Source organism: Perna viridis, chromosome 1 (genome assembly GCF_037379345.1).
Source record: "Perna viridis isolate PV_CMFRI_1.1 ecotype Kerala chromosome 1, ASM3737934v1, whole genome shotgun sequence".
In the NCBI taxonomy this organism is placed as follows: Eukaryota; Metazoa; Mollusca; class Bivalvia; order Mytilida; family Mytilidae; genus Perna; species Perna viridis.
This window is the reverse complement of record NC_142445.1, coordinates 61,271,043-61,298,555: the sequence shown is the minus strand read 5'-3', so window position 1 is coordinate 61,298,555 and position 27,513 is coordinate 61,271,043. Positions and strand designations below refer to the sequence as shown.

At 31.4% G+C, this 27,513-nt stretch overlaps 2 protein-coding genes across 40 annotated transcripts in view; one reads left to right on the top strand and one right to left on the bottom strand.

The window, feature by feature from the left end:
- The window catches only part of LOC148629705 (dihydropyrimidine dehydrogenase [NADP(+)]-like), a 30,532-nt gene extending 11,072 nt beyond the window's left edge, over positions 1-19,460 (top strand). For both annotated transcript variants that reach the window (XM_088555573.1, XM_088555579.1), the window contains exons 3-23: positions 1,231-1,313; positions 1,794-1,881; positions 2,266-2,427; positions 4,012-4,208; positions 4,982-5,063; positions 5,456-5,543; positions 6,096-6,203; positions 7,288-7,457; positions 7,745-7,955; positions 8,568-8,752; positions 9,240-9,455; positions 9,788-9,952; positions 10,417-10,485; positions 11,186-11,269; positions 12,355-12,475; positions 13,025-13,287; positions 13,885-14,061; positions 14,487-14,633; positions 15,476-15,559; positions 16,266-16,377; positions 16,674-19,460. In XM_088555573.1, coding sequence (XP_088411699.1) covers positions 1,231-1,313; positions 1,794-1,881; positions 2,266-2,427; positions 4,012-4,208; positions 4,982-5,063; positions 5,456-5,543; positions 6,096-6,203; positions 7,288-7,457; positions 7,745-7,955; positions 8,568-8,752; positions 9,240-9,455; positions 9,788-9,952; positions 10,417-10,485; positions 11,186-11,269; positions 12,355-12,475; positions 13,025-13,287; positions 13,885-14,061; positions 14,487-14,633; positions 15,476-15,559; positions 16,266-16,377; positions 16,674-16,816 — 2,955 coding nt within the window. In that variant the 3' untranslated portion in view covers positions 16,817-19,460. The remainder of the gene's footprint in view (positions 1-1,230; positions 1,314-1,793; positions 1,882-2,265; positions 2,428-4,011; positions 4,209-4,981; positions 5,064-5,455; positions 5,544-6,095; positions 6,204-7,287; positions 7,458-7,744; positions 7,956-8,567; positions 8,753-9,239; positions 9,456-9,787; positions 9,953-10,416; positions 10,486-11,185; positions 11,270-12,354; positions 12,476-13,024; positions 13,288-13,884; positions 14,062-14,486; positions 14,634-15,475; positions 15,560-16,265; positions 16,378-16,673) is intronic.
- A 543-nt stretch (positions 19,461-20,003) lies between these two features.
- LOC148629704 (uncharacterized) overlaps positions 20,004-27,513 on the bottom strand; it is a 60,351-nt gene continuing 52,841 nt past the window's right edge. For 13 of the 38 annotated variants that reach the window (XM_088555675.1, XM_088555589.1, XM_088555616.1 and 10 more), the window contains 8 exons: positions 26,726-26,897; positions 26,037-26,153; positions 25,755-25,862; positions 25,326-25,442; positions 24,656-24,754; positions 23,100-23,129; positions 22,459-22,570; positions 20,004-21,520 (listed from right to left, as the gene is read on the bottom strand). In XM_088555675.1, the coding sequence (XP_088411801.1) occupies positions 21,339-21,520; positions 22,459-22,570; positions 23,100-23,129; positions 24,656-24,754; positions 25,326-25,442; positions 25,755-25,862; positions 26,037-26,153; positions 26,726-26,897 (937 nt within the window). In that variant the 3' untranslated portion in view covers positions 20,004-21,338. Of the gene's footprint in view, positions 21,521-22,458; positions 22,571-23,099; positions 23,130-23,543; positions 23,568-24,655; positions 24,755-25,325; positions 25,443-25,754; positions 25,863-26,036; positions 26,154-26,725; positions 26,898-27,513 lie in introns of all 38 variants that reach the window. The other 25 variants (XM_088555605.1, XM_088555720.1, XM_088555685.1 and 22 more) reach the window with 25 other exon arrangements.

Here is a 27,513-nt window from a genome sequence, read left to right as displayed (position 1 = left end):
ATTTATTTCATTCTTTATCATTCTAGTGTTTTAACTAATTTATATGAATATATTTATTTTCTACTTTTTATGCTTCATATGATATCAAATTATGATAATAAGAGTATAGTCCTTAAACCACTAACAGCAAAAACTGATCTCCTACATTGTGTGGCAATTACAAATAATTTATTTAACTGAACAAAAACGTCATACTTAGTAACAGTTCTAGTAATAGTATTCCTAAATAAAGTAGAATGATAGATAAAAATATGTTCAAGTTATTGTACTAACAAAAATAATTCAAAAGTCTATTATGCTATACATGTATATGTATGATTTTGTGAAGAAATAATTAAGTAGAAACAGCCAAAAAATGAAAAGATTTTAACAACTGGAATAACTATCTGAAATATGAACTGAAATAAGTCACCTGTAATTTACCTATCTGTTAATTAGTATGAGTGTTTTGATAAGCATGCACCTTTGTTGTTATAACCACTGACACCTATTTCTTGAATGCCAACAAATTTTGCAGGTAAATAGTCGGTAGATCAAAGGATATTGGCATTCGAGGAATAAAACCTCAGTAATATTGTGAATGCAAATCTGATGAAACTGATTGACTGATTTTTTTGTGCCTCCAATTTGATTTGACAAATTTTACAGAAGTTATGGGACTTAGTTGAATTTGTGCATGCTCTATTATAAGAACATTCTGTGGACGCAACTAATCAGAAACCACTCAAAGGGTTTTGTTCAAATTTTGTAGGAGTTTATTTATTATACATGTACATGTATGTAGTTAACATATCATGCCAACATTTTGATTTATCGAACATTACAGGAGATATGGGACTTTTCCTCTTCATCTTTTTTTACTGAAAAGATGTGTAGCAATATTCTTCAAGTTAATGAAGACATTGTATCAATCTTTGGATTAACAGTTAATACATGTATCAATCTTTGGATTAACAGTTGATACATGTTACTCTCCATATAAAAATATATGCTTGTGACCTTGAAATGTATACCGATATTATGTTGCAAAATGTCATGATGCATATAAAGTTTAAAACATCATGAAAAATATCAAACATTGGTAACATAAGGATTACATGTCCTTGGTATTACAGATTACCATTATACGTACATGAACATATAAATTATATACAAATTTATGATGGTATGTATTACCAGTTTTGTATTATGGTACTAATGACAATTATATCAAAAATTTTATTTTTGTAGAGTTGTGAAACTAAGGAGAAGAACTTTGAGGATATAAAACATACAACACTCAGTGAAAGAGGTGCCTTAAAGGAGGCTGCCAGGTAAAATACTTAAACAAATTCAAAGCCTGGAAAAAACAAAATATGGATTTTCTATTACATTGAACTTTCAGCTAAAAGGCTGATCCAGGGGAGGGCCTCTTCTGCTCCAGAATTTTGGTTAATTATATTGTAGAAATTTAAAATTATTAGTGCCCTTCCCTCTTATTTTATTTTATTTCTCCCACTGCAACTAAGTATACATGTGTATTGAAATGGAATTCAATATTTTTTTTATAAACATGCTTTGCTGAAAACAAGATAACTCTTTACACAGAATTTAACCTGTATTTCAAGAGGAGATTTGTTGCATTAAAATTCATAAGTGCAAAGTTCCAAATTACAAAATACCCAGTAACTTAAATCTACATGCTTGAACCCAGGAGTAGGGGTTGATGGGATTTGAAACTAGGAGTTGTGAGAATTGAACATTAAGATAACCTGTGATACAATGCTATTGTCATCTTATTACAATTATTTTAGATGTCTTAAATGTGCTGATGCCCCTTGTCAGAAAAGTTGCCCTACCCAGCTTGATATCAAATCCTTCATCACCAGTATATCTAACAAGGTGAGAGTATATAGAATTGGATGGACACTTTGGTAAATATATAACATGTAATTCATTATCATAAATGCATTAATAAAATGTATACACAATCCTATATGAAAAGAAGGAAGTAATCTTTAATATTCTACATTTGTATAAAAACATACTTAATAGGAAATTCATTTTTTATAACAATGAGTAATAACACAAATTTATGCAAATTTATGTAAATGTATATTGTTCCAAGTATGTAGATTACATGCCTTTCATTACATTATTGCACAAAATTCCCGATGAAAACAAATAAATGTTTGCAAGTTAATTTTAGCCCAGTTATATTCTGACTGCATGTTTAGTAATTAAGAAACATCCCACTTCTACCTGTGATAATTGATTTACTTACAGAACTACTATGGAGCAGCTAAATACATATTATCTGACAATCCCCTGGGACTTACATGTGGTATGGTGTGTCCAACCTCTGACCTTTGTGTTGGAGGTTGTAACCTTTATGCATCAGAAGAAGGACCAATCAACATTGGAGGTCTGCAGCAGTTTGCCACAGAGGTAACAGTAAATTTATCTGCTATGTTTTATGTTTAAACTCACACTGGGAACATATAATGTATACAGTGCTCTTCATAGCTGCCCATTTGTCTGCCTGTCAGTTTCTAAAACTTTTGGCCTCTGGGTGGTAATTATAAAAATTCTCAAACAAATAAAAAATAAAGCTTTTACCCATGAGTACATATTATACAAAGTTACAAAGTATATGTTAAATAAAGATGTGCATTTAACTTGCATTTAGCAAAAAATTGGAATGGGGGAGTTATGTGATATAAGAAAGTGTTTAAATAACTAGTTAATTACATTATGGATATATTTGCCCAACAAAGTTTTCCTTTTCAGTCCATTGTAGGTGTAACCAGTTATTATGGATTATTGTTCTTTTTTCTGATTGGTCTTCATGACTTTTTATGGTTTTTCATTCCGGTCCATTGTAATTTTTATAAATAGACCATCTTACATCAATAGCTTTACAAATCAGGTGCATTTGTAGGGATGTAAATTTAGTTTTTTACTATAATTTCCTGTTAACATGATACAGAAATAAACTAAAAATTACTTTCTTTTCAATTTTGAACTGAGTTCTTGATTTAGAAAATGTATTGTTACTAAAATTTCTTATGCATGTTGACTTCTAAATTTTTTTAAACTGGTTTAAATTATTAGATAAGCATTAAGAAATGTGTTTTCTTTGTAATAGACCTGTTATGTGTCCTCTTTCAGTTAAAATTGACCCTTGGAAGACTGTAATAGTCTGTAATAGTCCTCAGCATTGCCTCAGACCATAACAGTCTTCCTTGGGCTATTGTTACAAACCCTGGACATATAGCTGGTCCATTATGGAAAAACAAATTTTTAATACTTTTTGTATATGATTTACATTTTGTAAATGTATCAAATTCTCTTCGATACATATTCATGTAGAATTTTGCTATTTCAGTTGTTTTATTATCAAAGACTAAGAAAATTATTTCATTTAGTAATCATGAATATAATGTTTTTGACCTGTCTGCCAGTCCATACCTGACTATGTGCATCTGTCATTGTGTATTAAGCATGTTGTCTCCCATCCTGTGCCTTCATTTTTTAAAGGGATTTCCTTCAATTATTTGGTGAATTGTAAATAGCAATGAAAAGTTGGATGGATTGTTTCACAAATATTGTTCAAGGGGGTCCACTTTTTGGGGTTTTTTTTTCAGTGGAGTGAGCATTTAAAAAATTAAAAATGATGATTCAGGCTTGTCACCTGCATATCACTCCTGTTTTAAGGAATTTCTTTTAATGTTGGTGAATGTTGAATGGTAATAAAATCTTGGATTGGTTTAATTTTCACAGAAATTGAAATGTGGGCATGTGATGTATTGAGAGCATGCTAATCTGCATAAGATTTTTACATAGGGATAAAAAGATTGAGTTAAATTGATGAGAGTAAAAATAAATCTATAAATTTTCTCATTGCTGCATTTTTCAGTTCTAAGTCCTACATACATGTTTTTTTTTTTCTTGAAATAATTTACAGTTGATGCACTTGTATATATACAATGTAATATCTATATTAATTATATTTCTTGTCAAACACTGTAGGTGTTCAAGCAGATGAAGGTACCACAGATTAGAGACCCATCCCTGACCCCAGTGGACCAGCTACCAGAGAGTTACCAAGCTAAGGTGGCCTTGCTTGGTTGTGGTCCTGCTAGTATAAGTTGTGCTACCTTTCTTGCCAGACTAGGATACAAAAATCTCACTATCTTTGAGAAACAAAACTATATTGGTGGTCTGAGGTACACAATCATTTTGCATTCACCTTTGCCAGTCTATAACTGCTGCATGATTGATTTAGACTAAAAAAAAAATATGCTAGGTTCTCAAGCACCGCCGCATCCCTAAAAACCCTCCCGCATCTGCAATTTTTATTACATCAAAATCCTGAAATTTTCATATTCAGTAGGGAATCTTTTAATTAGTTAATGGATTCGTCTGCTCACTTGACTGAAATGTAAAAAATATGATGCAAATGAGGCTGTTATTTAACATTTATCATTAAAAACAAAAGTTTGCTGCGTTGCAGAGAGATGGCTCTTATTTCTTGCCACATCTCATATACCAGTAAAGTTTTAATACCATGGAATATTTTATTCAACTTCTCAACATCCTGTATGCTTACAGAATTGTTTAATTCAATGAAATTTCTAAAAAAGACTTGCTTCTGATCCAAAAAAAAAAAAAAGCCTCCCTCCTGTAACATTTTTTTTTAGAAAGTGGCCTGAGAATCAGCAGTTTTTTGTGTATAGCCTTAGTGCATGGAATACATACCACATTGCTTATTTAATTGTTGAGTCTCATATTGCCTATTCACAAGTTGCTTGTTATTAAGAGTTTTATAGATATCAGAGTGATGTTTTTCCAAATTTTAATTTTTTATGATAAAATATATTTATTCATACCTTAATTTTTAGCACACCTGGCCTAAAAGGCCATGCCAGCTTTTGTCCTCATTTGGTGTCCATTCTCATCATCTTCTATCATCTGTCGTAACTTTTGTTATATTACACAGTTCAGCAGAGATTCCACAGTATAGATTGCCTTACAGTGTGGTGGATTTTGAGGTGGAGTTGATGAAAGACTTGGGTGTAAAGGTAATTGTAGCTTCAACTGTTAACTGTGGTAGTTTTTCACAATACATTTAATGTCATTAGGATATTGCATTCAATCCATTGTATTAAACTTTTATTGTCTTAAAAGGTTAAATGTGCTCTTTCTTGAGCAAGGTCTTCTTTCATTTGTTATGAAGTGGTAAAAACAGCAGATTTTTCACATTCCTTTTCTGTTTTAAAGTGCATTGTATAAAGACCTACAAAGTTTTCCCTAAGAAGTTATACATGGCAAATATAGATGTTTGCTGAAGTGAATGAAAGGCCTGAACTATTCTGTGATAAATAAATACAGTGTAAGCATCACATGTTAGCATATTAGTAAATATCATTTTGAAACCAATGTCATAACACATATTTTATAATAATTATTTTAGATAGAAAAAGGCAGAGCTTTAAGCAAAAATGATATAACATTACAGAAGTTAAAGAAGGATGGATATGATGCTGTATTCTGTGGCATTGGTAAGAACATTTTATATTAAATATTCCTTTTTCTGAGTGGACCTATATCATAGTTGGTATAGAAATTTTAATTAGAAATGAGTAAAACATTTTGGATATTATATATCTGTAGAAGAAAAATATTTAGTCTTTTGCCTTCAACTTGCCTTCAACTTTAACTGAACTATATTTGGACTTTCTATCACAAGTTTAAATTAATTAGGAGATAACTGTTTTCACTTGCAAGCACCAACATATTCTGTCAACAGGTATTTGCCATAGTCAAATCCAGATTGAAGATGACAAGTCTGTGTATACAATACAGTTATCTGCTTTCTAATGTAACTATCAATTATTCATGTGAAGAAAAAAAAACAATAAAAATCTTTAAAATGTCTTAGCCAGTCAATCATTGAATTGATACCATGAAATTTATAACATTGCTCAATGAATAAAAATTACAATGATATTGCATTGGAAATATAGATTTGATTGTATCTGTACATGTATGTAAGACTTGAAGAGCATTGAAGATAAAAATATAGTTAAGTGAGTTATGATATTTTTCTCCAGGATTACCAGATCCAAAGAAGATCCCTGTATTTGAAGGACTAACAGAAGCTATGGGATTTTACACTTCTAAGGACTATCTCCCTAAAGTGTCAGCTAGCAGCAAAGCAGGTATTTAAGTACTGTATGCAATATACATACAAAAGCTATAAAAACTAATGGTGTAACAAAATACAAAATACTTGTAATAAATTTATTTTTTGGCCTTTCCTAGTTAAAGTTTGTGTTCCCTGCAGTGACTTAGAAGTGTTGGTCATTAATGGTTGCATCTGTCTGACTGACATTGAAAACACTCTGCAAATAGAACTATATAAAACTTGCATGTTTGTGGATAATGTGATTTAATGATCTAAAGACTTGCTTTAAATTTTGCTGGCACTGTTATTCCCCTTTCATCTTTGAAATATGATAATATTGCTTTTGAAGGTCTCCTACACCAGGAAAATCTTCATTGATTTGACAGATTTTGTGAAGGTCTCCTACACCAGGAAGATCTTCATCGATTTGACAGATTTTGTGAAGGTCTCCTACACCAGGAAGATCTTCATTGATTTGACAGATTTCGTGAAGGTCTCCTACACCAAGATCTTCATCGATTTGACAGATTTCGTGAAAGTCTCCTACACCAGGAAGATCTTCATCGATTTGACAGATTTTGTGAAGGTCTCCTACACCAGGAAGATCTTCATCGATTTGACAGATTTTGTGAAGGTCTCCTACATCAGGAAGATCTTCATCAATTTGACAGATTTTGTGAAGGTCTCCTACACCAGGAACATCTTCATTGACAGGTTTTGTGAAAGTCTCCTACACCAGGATGATCTTCATTGATTTTGATCATTTTTTTGTATTTTCATGTTGATGTATTTTAATGCTTCTCTGTGTGTTATACTAAAATTTTTGGGAGAATCATTTGGCATTGATCTTTAAAAAAATTATGATATTGTCTTGTAAGCACTCTTGCAAATTTTTATGCTTGTATTTACAGAATGTTGATCAAATTAAATATACATAGAAAACGAACTTAAATAGTCTCTAGACCAAGTTGGAATCTGAGTGTTGTACATCATTTTTTTTCCTAAATTTTCTTTTACATGTATTGCCTTGTAAGCATTCTCACACCTTCATTTACTTGCAGATTTTTAACAAATTAACATGAATTCTAAAATCTTGATTTTCAAATATTATTTTTTAGGTATGTGTGCCTGCAAGTCTGAGTTACCCCAGATGTATGGTAAAGTAATAGTTCTAGGAGCTGGTGATACTGCTTTTGACTGTGCTACATCAGCCCTTAGATGTGGGGCTAAGAGGGTCTATGTTGTCTTTAGGAAGGGATTCACCAATATCAGGGCTGTACCGGAAGAGGTAAGATGATAGGATATTTATATATTGGTAGTAAATTTCTTAACATCTTAGTTGTTTAGCCTTCTTTTAATGAAAGACATGAAGGACAATATATATATAAGAAAAATGACAAGGGGTAAATTAATCTGTCCAGGCAACAGATTGTTATTAAAAGAAAGGTCTGCTCTAGTTTCTTTATATTTGCTTTTAGTGCAAGTCTAAGTATGGGCCACACCAATACAGGAAAAATTAATAAAATTTAATAGGATTTCTAATTCTATGACACATATTCTAAAATTATTTTACAGATGGAGCTTGCAAGGGAGGAGAAGTGTGAGTTCCTGCCATTCCTGTCCCCCAGGAAAGTGATGAATAAGAATGGTAAGGTCAGTGGGATGGAGTTTGTCAGGACAGAGCAGGATGATGAGGGTAACTGGATTGAGGATGAGGAGGAGATCATTAGAATTAAGGCGGATTATATCATTTCTGCTTTTGGTTCAGGACTTACAGATCCATCTGGTAAGATTGTGCATGTGTTAAAATTGGTATACCTGTTAACCTTTAGAACAGTTCATATGGGAGAATCTCCCCCATTGACATTGTCTGTTGTGGGAGATTTTTATGTAAAAGCAGATTTTTAATGTTTTGCATATTTTTTGTGTTCTGTTCAAAATCATCTATTAAACTAAATTCTGTAAAATACTTTTAGTTTAAGTATTTATTTCAGGACTTGCCATCTGCCAAATTTCGAATTGGCAATTTTTTTTTGGCATACTTTTTTGCTTCAGAATTGCCAAATTTTTCCCCCAACAAAATAACTGCACTAGAGTTGTCATAAAAAATGGTTATTCTGGCACTGCATTTAGGTAGCCTCTTATTTTTCTATGTTTTATTGGTAAAATCAATATGTCTTTTAGAGTTTGAAATCAGCAAAATTTTAAAGTATTTAAAAATATCAAGATTTAACCACAATAATTTTGTAAAACTGAACTAAAAATAGTACCCAGATATCATAAGTCATAGATACTTGGAAAAACAAACACAAAATACATGTATATCTAAGAAAGTATATTTAACCTAAATGCTATTTTATACCCCTTGAAAAAAATCATTGACCTTGTTCTGTTACAGTTGTTGAAGCTATGCAGCCATTGAAGATGAACAGATGGGGGTTACCTGAGATTGATAATGATACTATGCAGTCTAGTGAACCCTGGGTATTCTGTGGTGGTGATCTAGCTGGTGTAGCTCAGACTACAGTCGAATCTGTTAATGATGGAAAGACAGCTTCATGGTATATCCATAAGTATTTACAGGTATGAACATTGCAGCATTAATTATACAGATGGTATAGATCTTCAGCTGTTTATACCAAAGCAAATATAACTTCTGATAAGTTATTAGATTAGCTACATGTATATACATGTATAATGGTTTATTACCCACAGGACAATTATTTAGTGTGAATTTTAAGTTGGTGTTTGAGATACTGAATGATTTTGCATTGATTGTATCTAATATCATATCGGTATTTTTTACTAAAGAAATCTCAGGATATTGAGTGCTTGGAGTTCCAGGGAGCCTGAGATGGATGGATGATGTAGAGTATTTCAAAAATTAACAAAATTACTGGTTTGACAAAGATAATTTTTTTTTAAACATCTATAGTAAAACGATTCTTTTAAGTGCTGTTCTGTCAAGAGACAATCATTTATTACTTATTTATTACTAATTGAAATACACATGTGAAGAACATATACTCCATTTCAGAACTGTTTAATAATTTAACTGATACCATTTCAGTCATTACATGGGATACCAATATCTATGGAACCAAACCTTCCTAACTTCTTCACACCAATAGACACAGTTGATATCAGTGTAGAATTCTGTGGATTGAAGTTCCCTAATCCATTTGGATTGGCCAGTGCCCCTCCCACTACCAGTAGTGCTATGATCAGACGAGCTTTCCAGGCAGGGTGGGGATTTGCCCTGACCAAGACTTTTTCCCTGGATAAGGTTTGGCATCTATGTAATATTGTAAATTTTATCCTTTGAGAAATGCATGATGATTTTTCTTAATAGTGCTGTTTATTACTATCAATAGAGGTTTTACAAGTTATTTGTCATTTCTGATGGTATAGTAGAAAGTGGGCATATAGTCTGTCAATGTTTTGAAGTTTAAAAATTTTGATAATCTCTCTTGATATATGTAGCTATATATATTGCTCAGATGAAAAAGAATTACTTGCTTAATATTCATACATTTATGTAAATAATTTTTTTCTCTAGCCACTGAAAGGTATTGATACGATATTTCTTCATTCAATTTCTGTAATTCTATTTTGAAGGATATAGTAACCAATGTTTCTCCTCGTATTGTGAGAGGTACTACATCTGGACAACTGTTTGGCCCTGGACAGGGCTCTTTCCTGAACATTGAACTGATCAGTGAGAAAACGGCTGCTTACTGGTGTCAAAGTGTCACTGAACTGAAGAGAGATTTCCCGGAGAAGGTGAATATTAGCTTGTAAAGCACTGAAGAATACACCTGCTTATTTATGATGGATTTGAAGCATTTCTTTCAGCCTTATTTCTCAGCTTACATAGTTTGAATATTGTATTCATTCCATCAATTTAAAATACCATGTAGTTGGTCTGTATTGAACATTTTATTTTCACAAATGTAAGCAATACTACAAGTAATGGTACATGTGTTAGATATTTACTGACACACTTTCATTAATTTAGTACATTTACAGGATGTGGTTCTGACTGAACCTTTCTTTTTTGACTGATGATGAAAAGGTGTTTTAAATTTTCTTTTTCTGTTTTAGTATCTAAAAAAATGTGAGGGGATTCTCCCTCTATCAATATTTCAATCATAAATTAACATTGGCTATACCATATTTCTGTGATTTGCTACATCTATGATATATCAGTATATGCAAGTGAAATAAATTATGGTGTTTGTTTTTAGATTCTGATAGCCAGTGTAATGTGTAGCTACAGTAAGGAGGACTGGACAGAACTTGCTCAGATGGCTGAGGTAAATACTTCTTATTAACTTTTATAGTGGTTAAACTCCCTGGTTATTAGTTGTCTTGCAGGTGTACCAGCCTAAGTGGAAAAATTTGAAATTAGGGATCATGCAAGCCTCCTCACATGACTTGGTGGGTTCATGGGAATGGGTCTTATTCTACCAGTCAAATTCATGGAAGCGTCATTTACAGAGCATTGAGTTCATTATTAAAAGTAAAACATCTTTCTGTGTAAAAATACCAATAAAAATGACAAATATATGTTTCTACACAGTAAAATTGTTAAGAAAAAGCAACAAATAGAGGACTTGTATTGTAATATGGTGGTTTGAGTTCCCAGAATTAAACAATAAAATGTTGCTCAATATGTTCTGCATCCAAAATTTTGGTAAGAAAAATGAAACTAGAACAAGACTGACAATTCCTGTTATGACTAAGTTATGTTCAGATGGGTATAATACATACATAGTCAGCAGATATGATGTTTTAGTATAAAAGAGATTTAAAACATCCAAAAATCCTGTTAAAGGGGACTAGAGAATTACATATTGTTTAAATCTTAATATAAATGAAAATTTAGGTAGATATAGTGGATTCTCTTCACATCTATTGCAAATTTCTACTCCTTTTGTTATCGTCATAAAATGTGATTTGTCAAATTTGTATTTTGTGTTCTGCTGCCAGATTGAAAAATGAAATATTTTACAGAAAGCAGGATCAGATGCCTTGGAGTTAAATTTATCATGTCCCCATGGTATGGGGGAGAGGGGCATGGGACTGGCTTGTGGACAGGTAAATACATTTATATTGTATAAACCTATACAACTGTTCTCTGAAGGGAAATCTCTGAACATTGAATCTTTTCTTGATTTGATGACATCATCAGTATCCAGCAGATAAAATACAGTATACTAGTATTTTCCTTTTAAGTAGGTTGTATGAATCTAGAAGTACATTTTAAAATTAGACCTCCAATAATACAAACAAGGTATTATTTGAATTTAGCATTATTTTGGATTTAAGGAAAATAGTAAGAAAAATATTTATAAAACTTACTCCTTTTAAGGGCATTAGGCATGGCATTATGACTATGGGGGTTATTAGACTTTCCATGCCTTTTGTTATCCAACTAACCTTATCCCTTAGCCATGCCGGCATGACTAACCCCCTTAGTAAGAGTTAGTTTCACAAATTATATTTTTTGTCATTTTTTAAATTCCAAAATAATTCCAAATTCAAATAATATCTTGTTTTAAATGTCCTTTCAAAGAATAGAAAGCTTCCTTTAGTGAAATTATATTATCAGACTGATGGGCTTTTGACATAAATGTTTCCAATTTTCACCATTTTGCATGATATGATTCTTACAAACACTTACACTAAACAGACATTCTTTCATATTTCAGAATGAAAATTGGGGATCACCGAAATCTTTCTCTTGCAATATTTAAAAAACTAAAATTCCCTATACATTTCAATAGAACATTTTCCCTGCAAGTTATCTCTCCTTGAAAGAGGCTTTTTAAAAAATCTAATTTTTATGTCAATTAATCATTTGAAATAATTTAAATATGTTATTTTTACATCATTTAAACACTTTTAGTTGAAAGAAAATATATATATATATATATATATTATATATGATTTTGCAAGATGACAGAAAAGAATGCTCTGTGTAAAGGGTATGATCTACCTTAAGCACATCATAAACTTTTTTATTATTATTCCCTACAACAAGACAATATGCTTTTTGATAAAATGCATTTTCAATGTTGCTAACAAATGACCTAAAAAGAAGCATTCCAATATATTTATAAACAAGGTATGACCTTATTTACTACATGTATAACATGTAATAATATATTGATATTATTTAGGACCCAGAGCTGGTACGTAACATTTGTCGATGGGTTAGACAAGCTGTGAAGATTCCATTCTTTGCCAAGTTAACTCCTAACGTTACTGATATCAGTGTTATAGCTAAGGCTGCCTATGAAGGTATACAACATCTACATGTAGCTAATGTTTGAGCTTCATGCATATATTTTCTGTAATATGTCTCTTTAGCTATTTGCCTAAAATTAAACCCAGGCTAATTAATTTTATAAAATCTTTTATTTGATTCTAGTAGAAAATGTTGCTAGTAATGGTATAGTTAGGAAGGTGAAAGGTTTTGGTACAGATTGTCTGTAATATGCTTTGAATTATTTCTGTCTTATAGCCATACATGATTACTGTTTAAAGTGTAAGTTCACGATTTTTTCAAATTTTGTATATGCATTTGGAATACTATACTGACCAATAATAAACCAACTCTAATATCTCAAATATTTACAATAAGCCTAAAATTGGCATCAAAATATCAGAATCTTTTTGTTTATGTGTAGTTACAATTTAAAAAATACATTCAACAATTCACACCCTGAATGCCTGAATAAGTGAATTTTGTAATGTGTCAACTGTATAACTCCTATTATATTTGGTTGAAATGTATTTTTGTTGTATGATGCAAATGAAAGCTCGATATTGGACTACTATTCTGTATAGGTAAAGCTGATGGAGTGACGGCCACCAACACTGTATCTGGACTGATGGGCTTGAAAGGAGATGGTGGAGCATGGCCAAGAATTGGTAAAGAGAAGAGAACAACCTATGGTGGAGTGTCTGGCAATGCTATCCGTCCAATTGCTTTACGTGCTGTATCAGCCATTGGCAATACTATACCAGGATTCCCCATTCTGGCTACAGGGGGTATTGACTCTGCTGAGGCTGGTTTACAATTCTTACAAGCAGGGGCATCAGTCCTTCAGGTAGGTTTACTGTTTTTTTCAGTAACAGTACCTTATCATCTTTCAGAAGCTGTGTAGCTTTACAGCATATCAACTTGTGATATTATAAAAGAATATGCGTCATTTGTGAATCAACTGAAATACAGTTAACAGGTATTCCTGTATACATTTTTTACTGTGTTCATATATATAGACTATTTTATTAAGGTTTAGAAAATTGAAAAAAGCTTGTCAAATTTAAGTCTTAAACCATTTTTTTAACCTTCAACTCTCAAATTTCCTTAAATTTGTAAATCATGATAATTTAGTATTGTTACACTTTGTTGGGATAGAGAGTTAGCTGTCATATATGTGTAGATGAAATATGATTAATTCAAATTGTCCTGTCAGAAGTGACATATTTGGAAGTGATATAAGCAGTTAGGAAGTGATTGTTTGAATTTTTAAAGCAGATTTGCAGCATATGTTACAGGAAGTGTTGCATATTCCCATTGGTCGAGACTTCAGTAATTATAAGATTGTGGTTCATTATCAACAATGTCAAAAAATGTCAGATGTTATTTGAGTATGAATAGCACTGTCCCTAAAATCATATTAAATTAACTGTGATATTTACAGGTATGCAGTGCTATCCAGAACCAGGACTTTACTTTGATAGATGATTATATCTCTGGTCTGAAGACATTACTGTATCTGAAGAGTATAGATGAATTACATGACTGGGATGGCCAGAGTCCACCTACCATCAAACATCAACAAGGGAAACCTGTCAAACTAGCTAATATCATTGGACAGGTAAGTGTCAAAATATAATGTATTGCTCATTAATATTTTGTCCATTTTCAAAAAGAAAAAAATAACATGTTTCAGTATTATAAAGCGCCTCTACAACTTATGGAATAAAGCTTTCTATTCCATTCTCAGCTGTTGATCTATATTTCGCAAGCTAATCTGGTTATTCCTTATTTTCCCCATCTTCAATTATATTTGAGTAGATGGATTCTTCGGCCAGGTTTAGATTTAAATTTTAACTCTACTCCAATCTCAATGATAAAATTCAGTTTTGACAAGCTCTACTAAACTTGAATGATTTAATATCTTGAATGGAAGAAAATTGAACTACTTACTGAAGAAAAAAAAGTATTTTTATTTTAATGGTACTCCAATAAGCCAACTTTTTATGAAATAGTAGAATTGCATCTTTTTTTCTGTTATCACAGCACCTCCCCTCCTTTGGCCCCTACAAACAGAAGAAGGAACAGATCAAGGCAGAACATTTCAGGGAGACAGACTTGTTGGCAGAGAAGAATAAACCAGAGAGTAACAGACCCCCACTAACACCTAAAAAACCTGTTCCTACTGTCAAGGTACAACTAAATCAAGCTCTAAACTTTAGCAGAAACTTTTACCTGTGTCACCAACAGTGATAGCATATCTATTAGCTGGTCATTTCTGTCTATCCACCACGCTTAAACGTGTAATCTGTAACTCCAGGGAGTAGTAAACCTATAACTTAGCACAGTGATTATATACATATTGAAGATGTACACCTTTTATTATTGAGAAATTTGATAAATACATTTCCTACAATTATAGCATGTCAAATTTAGCCATTTTCAGCAGACATGTATATACTATCATTATGACATTACTTACATAATTTTTTACCCTACACTGCACTAACTTGGTTAGTGTTTATATATAATACATATTAAAGACACTTATGTGCTGACAAATATATGACATGTCCATACATTTATTGGTCTTGTTTTTTTTTCTTCTCTGTTAGCTATTGTTGGCATGCCATTCTAAATTCCTTAAAATTGTCAAAAGAAAGGTCAAAGTCCTTTTTCCCAAAATATCAAGGTGTGCTCCAATTTTTGAAAGAGTCATCTGCCGCTTCTCTAGCGAGTTTTAAACACCAGACACTATTTGAAGCTTTCAATCAAAGGAAATGCCATTAAAAAGGGCTGAGATGAAGCACCCTGGAATGGTTAAGGTGAAATCAATCTTTTGAAATTTTGTAAGTCTTTAAATAAACTAGAAATATGATAAGAACAAAATAAAAGAAAAACTATGATGAAATTAGCTTAAATGTTGTTTAAAACAAAGAAATAAAAACTAGTGAAAAATAAAATTACTGGAATTGAATTCATGCTCTAAAATTTAACAATGAACAACAATGTTCAGACATTTGCCATTATTTCAGGATATTATAGGACATGCCTTACCAATGATAGGAAGTTATGGACAGTTAGACAATACACAGCAGGTTGTAGCCTTGATCGATGAGGTAAGATTATGTAAAAATACCAAAACTCACATGTCGTTTATCACCTAATGATTGAAACTTAACTTTAACAAATCAAATATATCATTGATTATGTGCTCAGTAGAATGGCATCCACATAAATTATTCCAAGATTGAGCAGTCTGTTCTTAGCTTGATTAGCTAGAAAAATAATGTTGCACATACAAATAGGAGAGGAACTAGTAAGAATTCAAATTGTATGAGAGATGAGTATTGGTCTTTTGTTGTCATATTATAATGATAGGAGTGTCCACCCTTCCTTCCTTCCATCACACTAGGGGAAGAGGGCATCTCTTATATGTTACTTTTCCAATGCCACTGAATGGAGTTCATTGAAACTTTCACTGAATGTTAATTACATGTTCCCATCATGTTCCCATCATGCACATCCTATTTTAGATTTTGATCCAAATCAGTTTGAAGTCAAAAAGTACATGTTATTAAAGGGGGAGTAGGGGTACATGTATCAAGTTGATTTTCTTTTTGTTCTTATTGCCTGATAGTTGCTATCTCAGATGTTTGCTGTGATACTAAAAAATATTGGTAATTTCCTACTGTAGCTGATAAAGAGAAGAAGACCAGTTTTGGAAGAACATCTCTATCTCTATCAGATTCACTGTCATATTTTATGTCTTGACTTCAAAACTGCCACTATTTTGATTATATTTTACTGATACATACTTTGTAGGAAATGTGTATAAATTGTGGAAAGTGTTACATGACCTGTAATGACTCCGGATACCAGGCCATTCATTTTGATCCAGAGACCCATCTTCCCACCGTAAATGCAGATTGCACAGGTATAGATTTCTGATATAAAGTTTAAATCAAACTTTTTTGTTGGTACCTTATTTTCTTTCTTGGCTATCATTCATGTTACCAACAACATGTTCAAAACATTGCTGTTAACAAAATACTGATGACCTATATTCTGTAATTTATTTTTCAGCAATTTTATTCCATTCCTCAAAGAGATAAAAAATTCCTCTAGAAAATTACTTGATTACAACTCTCAAAGTCCTAAATGTTCAGTGGATCGAAAGCTATTTCTGAGATTATGCGATTTTTTTCTGCAGATTTTTTCCTTATTTTTCAGGTTGTACTCTTTGTCTGTCTGTCTGTCCTATCATTGACTGCATCAAGATGGTGAAGAGAACCACACCTTATGCACCAAAGAGAGGGATCCCCATAAATACAGGGTTCAACCCCTTACCAGCTGTCATGTTGCAGACAAACTAATTTGCAGTTATTAGGAAAGTTTGATGTGCAACAGACTTAAAATGGAAATGATTTACTTTAGATATATGACTTTATTGTTTGTCCTGGGGATTGATGATTAAACCATCCTAAAATGAAATTAACTCTATTTGGGATTCAAGCAGCATTTAACATGGTCAAAATATGAATTCATATTTTTACAAAACTAGATCTAAAATCATTAACTCCAGGATCAAGACATTGAAAATATGTGTTATTTTATTTTGTAGATAAACATTACATATGATTGGTCACAGAGGAAACCATAATTAGATAAAAGGGAAGGTTTAACAATTTGTAACCAGATGTTTTTTGTGTGGTGTACTGTATTCATGTGTACATATGTGTTCAAATTTTTACTTTTGTTTTATACAACCATAATTTTATATTATATTTTTTCTGAGAATATGAAGGAAAAACTGTAAACATGTCTAGTCTTAAATGTGTAAAAGTGCTGAAACAAAACTGATCAGTTAAAATAAGGTTTGCAAGCTTTCCTATACATTACATACTTAATACATATTTTCATTCTTTGTTGACAATCCAAACAATTTAAAATCATATATGTAGTTTAGGCTTAAACAATTTTTTCTGTCATTATTTTTACCATTTAAGAACATTGATTGCTGCAGTAGCAGTTTTTTTTTGTGATTTTTAGGTGATTAGTCACAGCTGTTGTTTTATCTCCCAGCTCAATATGCTCAGATGGTTGTTTAGGAGAATGAATCTCAGGAATTAGTGAAGAACTGGAACCAATAGTTCTTAACATTTTTTTTGCAAAAAAATCGTAGTGAAATAATATGCTCTCGGCAGCTTCATTCAGCTTATGCATATTGACTGAAATAATATGCTCTCAGCAGTTTCATTCAGCTTATGCATATTGACTTTGAAAATAACTATGCTAGTATAAGTTAATCTACTAAAATAAAGTGGTATGTTTGTCTATTTTCATAATGTGTACTGCAAATCCTTAAAACTGTTTGGATACATTTTATGTTTTCTAGTCAATAGTCATTTTTGTGTTTTTAAATTTTGATCATCCATATTTAAAATATGGCCCTCTTATTAAATACCGTTGAATTTGTTAGAAGGATTATCATTAAAACAGTTTATTTATAATGAGTAATTTCAGAATTTACTATTGTATTTTCTTGGTGCTTTGTTACGCCCTCCGTCTTGGTGCATTAATATGGTATAACTGTCCTGATAAGTGTAAATTTGTTTTGTGTTTTTTTAATTGAGAATGCTATTTATTGCTTTCTTGCTTTGCATTTTGTATGATGATTGTCATAATTGAAATGTGGATGTTATCATTGACCATTGCTTTATAAACAAATTTTCTACTCCATTGTTGTATCATTGTACTCAAAAACTCAATGGAAAGGCATTTAGACTTTATTTTCCATTAAATTATATAAGGATACAAAAATTTGTCTTGTTAAATTGTTTATTCAGAGCGCATAACATTTTTATATTATTTTTTCATGAACCAAAAAGAACTTTCCATACTTTGGTGTAAAAAAAATGCTAATGAAACTTTTTAAAATTTTGAATATGTTTTAGTACTTTCTAAATTGTAATTTCACAAATGATTTTATGCTTTTTTTGTATTGCCATTATTTTTTTCTTTGGTTCCAGGCCAGTTTTATATAATTTATTCTTTTTGGGGTCAATTCCATGAGAATTAACCTATTATTAATTGTTAATTGAAAATTGTGTAAAATGGGATCATTTTTATGATAAAATGCAATCAGTATTTGCAAGTTGGTCTCAAATACCTCACAAGTCAGTACATATCTAATGTCAGTAGTTTTTGATGTTATTTTTATCATGAAAAAAATTATTTTTTGTATTTAATATTTCTAGTTATTTTGATAATGTAATGTTAATTTTTATGGTGCTGTAAGATTCACTAACACGGGATTATTCAATTTGGGAGAGAATTGTTTTTGAACATTTGGAACTACTTAAGGGACAATCACTTGATTTTAAGTGGTCTAGTCTCAAGTTTGGGATAAAAAACAGAAGTAGAATTTTATGTAGAAAATATACAATATGCATGTAGTAAAGTTAGATCTGAAATTTCAAATTTTAACAACGCAAACTAGAGGTTGATCTGGTGATCACTAATATTCTATGTTCAAGTTCTTAGAGTCAAGCAGCGACTCTTGAGAAATAACATCAATTTGCACCTTTAACATAAGAGACTTGTATTTACAATTTTGTGTCAAAATTTGGAAAGATTTGGTTAATTATTTCTTATATATTAAGAGGAAAACATATCTGAACAATCATACATATAGATATACTTTTATGATCCTACCCATTACAAACAAGATGATTTTGATCTCAATGGATTAAGTTTTTATTGACAAAACATCATGACATTCAGGCCTTTTTTCCTGTACTAACACTATGACTATACATTCTATTATTAGAATGTTAATACATTTTTGTATTGTTGATACTATATACTTACTTTGACCATCTGATGCGGATGGATGACAACTATTTATGCAATCTTTAAATGTACTATATATAGCCTATTGTTGTCTTGTTGGGCACTCTTATAATCACAAGTTATACTTATTGCATGTTACAGTTATAATAAACTTTTGTAACCAGATGTTGTTCTGATATAATCTAACTAAGGCTTCATGTACTGTACTTGATTTCTCAACATGTTTTTTTTCTTTTGCTTAACTGTCTATAAGAATTTCAGTATGCTTGGTGTAGGACTTGTATTCCTTTGATCCAGAAATATTGATATGAGCATGAAGAACATCTAAATGATGTGATTGTATTCTTTATTACTTCCTTTGTCTGCAACTAGATAAGGAGTTTGTTGTGATTCTCATGTTTGTGCACTCACTTTTCAGTTGTCATGGTTGTCTGACAATATTAACAATACCACTGAACTATATGTACTTTGGGATCATGAACTGCAGGTCAAAGTCAAAATGATATGTTCATGAGTTTTTGCCTGTTTTCTCTTTGAAAATTTTGAATTCCAGGAGCCTTGACAATCACATGGTTTTCGTTGTATTGTTCCTACTCACATTTAAAGCAAACTGTAGCTCACGTGGTTGATGTTGTAGAAAATACTTACACAACATCAATGAGTATCTGGTATAATTAGGTGGATAACTCTACATAAAATAGTTGACAATTTAGGATTCTATAAAAACTATTTTATTAGGATCATATATAAATATAATTATCACAACTTCTTTGCTTAAAATATACACAATATAAATATACCACATGAAATATCACAGATAAAAAATTAGAATTCTTACTATTACAAACGTTTTAAGTTAAAAGTGATTTAGTTTACATGTTTAGATACGGGTGAATCCATTTCAAGTTGAAAAAGATCAAAATTAAAAGTGCTCAATGTTTGATGGACAAGAATAAATTCCATGAAGGCCAACTGAATTGCTATTTCTATCATCTTCAAAAACCGACATGTGTTCAAACAAATGACAACACGTACTAAATAACATCCTCACATAAAAAACCGTAACATTTAATGATGTACATATAGTAACAGCCTTCACCGTTCTGACACACAATTAATTTTGATTCGTTCTACATACGTATGCAGCAGAATACTTCTTCATTTCATTATGAGCAACTGAATTAACTAGTAACTTATCAATGCAACATATGTCCTTTTTCTTGAAGTCTGGAAAATTTTTAAGACCAAAAATAAAAATAATTCATTGATATAAATATCCATCCCTCATAAATATGCATTTTCTAATTTTCCTTTTAAGACAAAGCCTAATACGGATACATTAGTCAAATACATTAATTTCTTCCGTTTTGGTACTTCTGTTGAGCGATAAACACAGATACATGTATCACTTCTGAATCAAAACGTAGTTTGACTTGCTAGCTAGAAATAATACGAAAAACGTTTACCAAAAATAATACGAAAATCTATCAAATGCAGATTTCCCTTCACAACACAATAGTTTCTCTCCCTATGAATAATTCTAGCTACTACATCTAATCAGAGACTCGAGCTAAAATGAAAACCTCTAGGGCTTAAATGATGTACCTTGAAATATCAAAAGTGCGAAGTACCTTGTAAACTAAAAAAGTTTACAAATAACAAAAAAGAATTAAGACTATCGAGACATGTTTTTATCTATAAAATTCTTAAACATTGTTTAATTTGAAAGCTTTGGTGATTCAATATTTGTCAGTCTATCATTCTAATGATACCATTAAGTCTCTACTACATAAATGAATATTTGGCTATATACTATTGTATACTGCCTTCACTGAAATGACACTTCCTTTTAGGTTTCATACTCAGTTTGAAATGTGTAATGGATAAAACTACTCGTAAGAATTATTGATTCATTAAATACAATTTGTCATGCAAAATGGTAAAATTTCCAAATTCTACAAAATATCACAGAACTGAAAGTTTTAAGGACGGAATGTCAGCAATTCAAGACATAAATAAAGTCGGCACATTCTAAAACTGTTACTATGCCTTATACCAACGGTATCTGTTACCAAGGTGATCTAAAAATTTGAAAATATCTACTTCGTCTTTAGAATTTTTGTACTCCTGACCTAAACGCACAATGACGTCATAAGGTATTCCCATGTGCGCATGCTTGTTGAATTCCATTGTCTTCTCAGTAATAACTGTGTATGGCAACGCACCTACAATAATGAGTAAGTTATGAGATGGAACTCTAGTTCATCAAGGAGTTAATACCATCGTGGTTTGCATGGTACGTATCAAAATAATACTAGGCACGCTAAGAAGAACAGAGATATAGTCTAGGGTAACTTCATACTAAAGTTCCAATCCCTTCAGACACTACCAATGATAGAGGTGAATCATGTACAGAATAATAATCACGCAACAAACGATTTTTTTAGACTACATACGCCAAATTTAAACATAAATATTGTACTCTCCGTATACAGATCTGTATTTTGAAGGAAATGATGATGATCGGGGAGGGGGGGGGGGTTATGCGGTCTTGATTATCCCGACGGATTTCGCACGGCCGCCCCTTACGGGGATTCTGTTAGTATTGCCAGTTAGTAATAGAAGGTAGCGGAGCCCAGCCTTCGGGATACCAGACCGAAGAACTCAGAGTATGTCCTACTAGCGGCTGTGCTGCTGTGCTGACACTCTGGCCTACTCCCAGATCCCACGTGGGTCCGAGAGCGTTTCCCCACTCTATTTGGGAGTACGTCAACGTATAGAGTGTTGAAGGAAATTGCATTTCTCTCTCATATATAGATAAAACCAAATCAAGAACGATAACTCTTGAAAAGCGCCAACTGCATGTACAATTAATATTTTTTTTATTTTTTAAAGTACAATAATCAAACTATTAAACTGATCGTTTGGTCTGTAACTATATCTATATAAGAAATACAAGTGTATATTCTGGGTTTTTGACAAGCACGAATTCTCTGCTGTTGGAGGTTTAAACGACTTTTCTTAAAACAAATAAATGTTATAACTCAACTTGCAAGTTCATTTTGGCTATTTTTCTGGTATGCTACAAATATTTCAAGGCAATTAATCGAGGTATTTGTGTTCATATAGTCTTTGGTATGTGTTCGTTATACAGAAAACTTACCTGAAGATTTGCCTTTATATTCATTAATGGCATATAGTTGTCCACTAAGCTTCAATAATTTATCAGACCAGCTATAACCTGGATTGCTAAGTTCCATGCCTTCTCTCATTATCTGCATTCCAAACAATATTAGAACGTACATTGTTGTTGTACAATAAATACGTCGTCATTTGAATTACTTGAAATCTGTACTTTAAATTGGAATCAAAAAATTTTGAGATGTTTCCTCGTTTTTATTGCATTTTTAAAGATCTGATAATGAAAGTGCAAAAGTCGTCATTATTTTGCTCACTGTGCAATGAAACAAAGTTGTGCAACTATATTTCACTCAAAATGTAATTCATCATTGTGCACCCAACACAAGTCAGGAATGTGAAGTATAGATCACATTTATGTTGGAGTATAAAGGGAAGAAAAAAGATGTAAGAATGGAAATCTGTAATTTAATCATTTTCCGTGGGGTACACATTTTATACTTATAAAACATCTATAAAAAAAAACTAACACAAAAGTCCTAAATTAGACACAAAATTCTTAAAAGAATTGCATTTTTTTAAACTTTTGCCGTCATTACATTAAAGCACCCACTGAAATAATTTAATTCGAATTCCAGGATTTTTTTTTCATAATGGTGAGCATACCTGTCCACGAGTGTCTTTGTAAAAGAAGTCCTATAATATATTTTGAACTTATGTTATCAATATTGTTATCATTTACATTATGTCATTAGCAAAGCTTGAACATGCTATCAAATAATAGAATCTATCTATATATATATTGCATCAATTTACTGATACTAAAGTACGAAAAAGCAATTGTAAAGTTTTGAATGATTAATAAATGCATCACTAGGTAGCTATAAATTTTAAACGCTGATAAGCAAAATTTGGAATCTGTAATGATAAACTGCTGAAAACAACAAAGTGCATATACCATAAAACTGTCGTCGGTTTGGTTTATGATTGAAAACATTTCTTATAAAACAAGATAAACAATGATTTAATAACAAATGTAATTGTAAATGAAAGTGCCATGTAAATTTCAAAAGTGGAAACAGACACCAAATAAAATAGAAAATAAACTACCTTTCCGGGTCTGTCTAAATAGGGCTAAAGATAAAATTAAATTTTGTATCATTTGCACAAAAATATTTTACGCATGTCTTTTCATTTCTGTTACCGAAGCTGAAAAACCATTCATGTACTCTGGGTGTTAAAATACCAATGTTTCCAAAAATCATAACGGCTCAATATCAAGCAAGTACTAAATATATATTTTGCATAAGTCGTATTGTGTGTTTTAGGTCTATATAGAAACACCAGTGCCATTGAAAACAAACCCATACCATTTTAATCACATGACAGGTGTTGTAATGAAATGATTATGAAAAGATTATGGTTCACATTCGATCAAACATTTTTTGATTGTACGAGCTGGTGGAACAACTATTTAAAGTAAGTTTAGAAATAACAACACTGAAATCCCCTAAAATGTATATGTACATAAACAACAAAAATAGAAATATTAAAAATAAAACAAATACGAGTAAAACAGCGTGCAATTTAAAAATCCTTTCGATATCCTTCGTTCTACAGATAAGTGTCAAGTTATTTAGAACATAGTTGTTCTAAGTAAAAAATTTAAGGGACTGCCCATTTACAAACCAAGCAGTTCTTATGATATGGATGGCACGTGGTGAATTTAATTCCAAGGAATTTTTGTTCCCATGTTAATATCATATATATGTCCAATAGTATATTTTCCTTAATCAACAATGGATGGCTAAGAAAATGTTTCATAAGAAAGTCACCAAATTTTGCACAAAATGAAAAAAAAGGCATGTATCTCTCTGTTTCAACGAATTTCAATGCTTTCTATGTAATTTATTTCTCTCTCTTTAACCGAACTAATATTCCACTATGTGATATGATACATTTGCGATATGTAATATATTAAAATTATTTAAACAAAATTTGTCATGCGCCAATCACTGCCTGGTTTTTGCTTGGACGTCCTCTTAATTGAAGCACAAAATTGTGATATTTATTTGAATAAAAATAGTACATATACTTGCACCCAGTGTTGTTGGTAAGCATTGTAAAGAAACTGACTACGTATATATAAAACTACAGATGGTACACATAGCACAAACTTCTCAAAGCTAGCTGTTAGCTACATAACGGCTTTTGGGGGTTACCTTATCTGAAAATCTCATATCATTGATATTATCTTTTGTTTTCTTTATTTCCTCCAATAATTGTTTTTCTCTATTTTCCTTATCAAAACTGTTATGTCCCTGGTAAATTAAGCAGCATTAATAAAAAATAATATATGTAAATATGTACAGACTTTATTTCTTGGTAATCTAACGAAACCAGTTTCACCAACACAGTAAAGAGAATCTCAAACAGAAAAAAAAAACGTAGTATTTTTAATTAAAACTGGAATCTAGTAATCAACCGATAAATAAGAACCATAGATTATGTTCCAGATACTTTTCACAGATAAATCTATGCCCAGAAGATATGAAGGTGTAACGTTACAATTACATAATATCTTCAATTACTAACACGCCATATCAATTGCATTTAAGAAGGAAAGACATGACGATATATATTAATATTGATGTGAATTGAGAGTTGATATAGCGTACTATAACTATCTCAATATCTCCAACCAGTCTGAAAATTAACGACGAAAACATGCACATGCACGTGATGTATAAACAAGCATGGCAACAAGTACATAAGCCAACAATGATTTACTAAAACATCTAAAAGGTGTCTAAACATTGTGGGTTACTTCTAATATATATATATAAACATATAATATATATTTTGAGTAACTTGACTTTGGTGATTGTGTACCTGGTCCTTAAATTTTAGATCTAAAATGTCATCTTCTATCCGACTAATTTTATTCTTGATTCTCCGTTCTCGTTCTGACTCCAGTTCTACGGAAGGGGACGGTGATACATGATCATCCTAAATCATAAGATTTAGTAACAGTTCTATATCAAATTTTATTAAAGTTTAACTGGTACATTTCGTAAATCGAAAATGCATGCACAAGTAAAGAAGATATCCCACATACATAAGAAAAAATCTACTAGAAATAACACCAGCTTCGAATCAAAATTTAATGTTAGATACATTTAGGAAAAAAGCAATAACAAAAATGAAGATGAAAATGTGTTAACTAGAACTCATGAAGCAAGCAAACTGTCTTTTTAGGATAGTACTATATCCGTTCAAGATGTAAGTATTAGTTTAGGCTTAGAAGTACCATCTTTATACCTTATTCTTAACTCTTAAATCATTTATTTCGTCCTCAGTTTTGCGCAATTTGTCTAATATGCGTCGTTCTCTGTCGGAATCATAATCACTTCTGTATGAATTGTACCCCTATATAGACATAAGAAATCCAAAATGGATATCACAGAACATTTATAAATCCAAAATGCTGTTCCAAAAGTTAAGCAATGAAAGAATGTTTTGACTAAATGACTGTATGACTGATCAAATTAGTGAAAATGTCTGAAAATGATGACGTAAATGAAAATATCATGTTTCATTTACCTTATATTTATTCTTTAATTCATTTATAGCTTCTTCCGTGTGTCTCAATTTTTGTATAATTCTTCTTTCTCTGTCAGTTAAGGGTGGATCTCGATAATCATTCGAGTCGTAGTACCCCTATTTATTACATTGAACCTATTAGTTCCAATGTTAAACTGTATTTATCTCTCAAATTCCTGGCGGATTTGTTTTTAAATGACCGAACATACGACGTTTTTATGATTGCAACTGAATGCAAAGTGAACTACTTTTTATATATGTCCGTTCATAACTAGAGTTAGCCTCCAAATCAAACTAGTCATTTCGAATGTCATTGGGCAGATCATGGAATACACCAAAATGTGTAATTACGTATGTTTTGCAACCGTGCTTTATTGAATAATATATCAAAACAAGATACACTCGCTACCAAAATAGCGTGCTCCATAAACCAAGTGATGTGTGTATTTGTAAATAATTACAAATCATTTTAAGGTTAGCATTCAATGTTTGTAAGGTTTACGTCTTAAAAATCTTTTCTAGTACATGATTTTTTACTAGAAAAACAAGTTTGATCCATTCATAATAATTGTAATAGAAGTAATTAGAGATGTAGATATTAAAAACTTTTTATCATTAATAAATGAATATGATGGTAAACAAAACAAAATTAAGGAAAATGAGGCAAACGTTTTATTCAATTAACTTACATTTCTATGCGAATGTGGTGGCGATTGACGAGGAGATTCACGTGGTCTTGGCCAACTGTCATGAGGGTTAGGGATATCTTTTGCGTACTCAAGTGGTCGCTTGCTTTGTGGCATTGGTAAACCAGTTTGAATTGATTGGACCTTTTCTAAGAATGAAACAAACTGATACCAACTGTGAAAAAAAAAAACAATGATATAATTTAAATACAAAAAATTGTACGAATGCTTAGCACATTGACAATTACCATATTTTTGTGTAATTTTATGTCTTTCAAGTATCATTGTTTTGTTTGATTTTGGATTAAAGCTGCATTAGCTGCCAAATTTGTTCAGTTTTGATTCTACTGAATTTTGCTGATTCAATGAAATAAGTTTGTAGTAATGCAACTGAAGCAATAAATGTCGATAATACCTACAGAATATTATTGTGAAAACAACGTTTTTTTAATCAGGGAAGATCTATAGCTCTGGTCTAATTATTTTTCGCCATTACTTCCGAAGATTGCCGAGAGGACATATACCTGGGTTGTTTTCATTTCCTTTCATCTATTTCTTGATTAGTTTTAGAATAAATAATGACCATATTTGAGCCACATTATTATCACGATACGTAAATTTCAAAAGGATCACTGCGTCATATTCGAACTTTTTTTCTTTTACGACCTGAGTCCATCGGTCTTCCTTGCCGTTGAATAACCACTTTCGCTTTGCAATCAGATATGTTACTATAGAAACCATCTTTAGAGCACATGCACGGATTAAGGTCACCAGAAGTCACATGCATACGA